Below are 823 nucleotides of genomic sequence, written 5' to 3'. Positions count from 1 at the left end.
GTGAGAGAAAGAGAGGGGGAGAGAAAGGATTCACATAGTTTTGAATGTATGCAGTAGATGAGAAAGTCCATTTTTTTATAGTTTATATTATTTAGTTATGTATAGTTTACATATAATGTGTGGACACAGGTCACACATAATGCACTTTAAAAACCTTTCCTTGTAACAAATTGTATTGCCTTGTTTAATATTGTAAGCATTTTCCACAGGGAATCATGATAATGCTGAAACTCTGGACTCTCCTTCTTGCCTACACGCTCATCATTTGTCAGATGTACGTCTCACAGGCAGCTCCATCCAGGTGAGAATTGTTATTATTCCTAAAATTATAAAATATATTTTGTAAAAATATGATTGTCTGACATTTTATATGTGTTTAAGGTTTCTACTTTAAACCAGGCACTTAATTTACTCAGAGACCATTTTACATGTCAAGACCTTCCCCACCAGTCTATATACAAATGCAGTTTACCTTCCTGTTAGATTTTAAAAGGAACAATTTAATTTAATTAGATTGTGTTAAGTTTGCCTTGCTTCTCTTACTGTGTGTTCATGTTTGTTTTTAAAACCAATGTTGTGGAAGAACCAGAGAGAACCATTGTAATTCTAATTAAATGTGTATTTTCAGAACTAGTAAGGAGTCCATGTCAGATGGAGTTACACTGTCAAATGATGATGCACAAAGGTTACTCAGAGCTATCAAGGAGTTCCTGCAGATATCTTCAGATGAGCAAGACCATCAAGCAGCTGATGGAAACAGGTATGGCTTTCTTGGTTTTAGTTCATTGTAATAATGACAATTTTCAATCTATCTATCTATCTA

General features: G+C 33.9%; 1 protein-coding gene across 1 annotated transcript in view; it reads left to right on the top strand.

Annotated features, from left to right (window-relative positions):
- Positions 1 to 215: 215 nt before the first annotated feature.
- calca (calcitonin/calcitonin-related polypeptide, alpha) overlaps positions 216 to 823 on the top strand; it is a 2,061-nt gene continuing 1,453 nt past the window's right edge. The window contains exons 1-2 of the mRNA XM_035652291.1: positions 216 to 301; positions 629 to 760. Of these exons, the coding sequence (XP_035508184.1) occupies positions 216 to 301; positions 629 to 760 (218 nt within the window). The remainder of the gene's footprint in view (positions 302 to 628; positions 761 to 823) is intronic.

This window comes from Morone saxatilis, unplaced genomic scaffold (assembly GCF_004916995.1).
Source record: "Morone saxatilis isolate NCDOM2014 unplaced genomic scaffold, NCSU_SB_2.0 Contig11, whole genome shotgun sequence".
NCBI classification, from domain to species: Eukaryota; Metazoa; Chordata; class Actinopteri; family Moronidae; genus Morone; species Morone saxatilis.
Note: the sequence above shows the minus strand (reverse complement) of the source record. Positions and strands in the feature narration are given on the sequence as shown.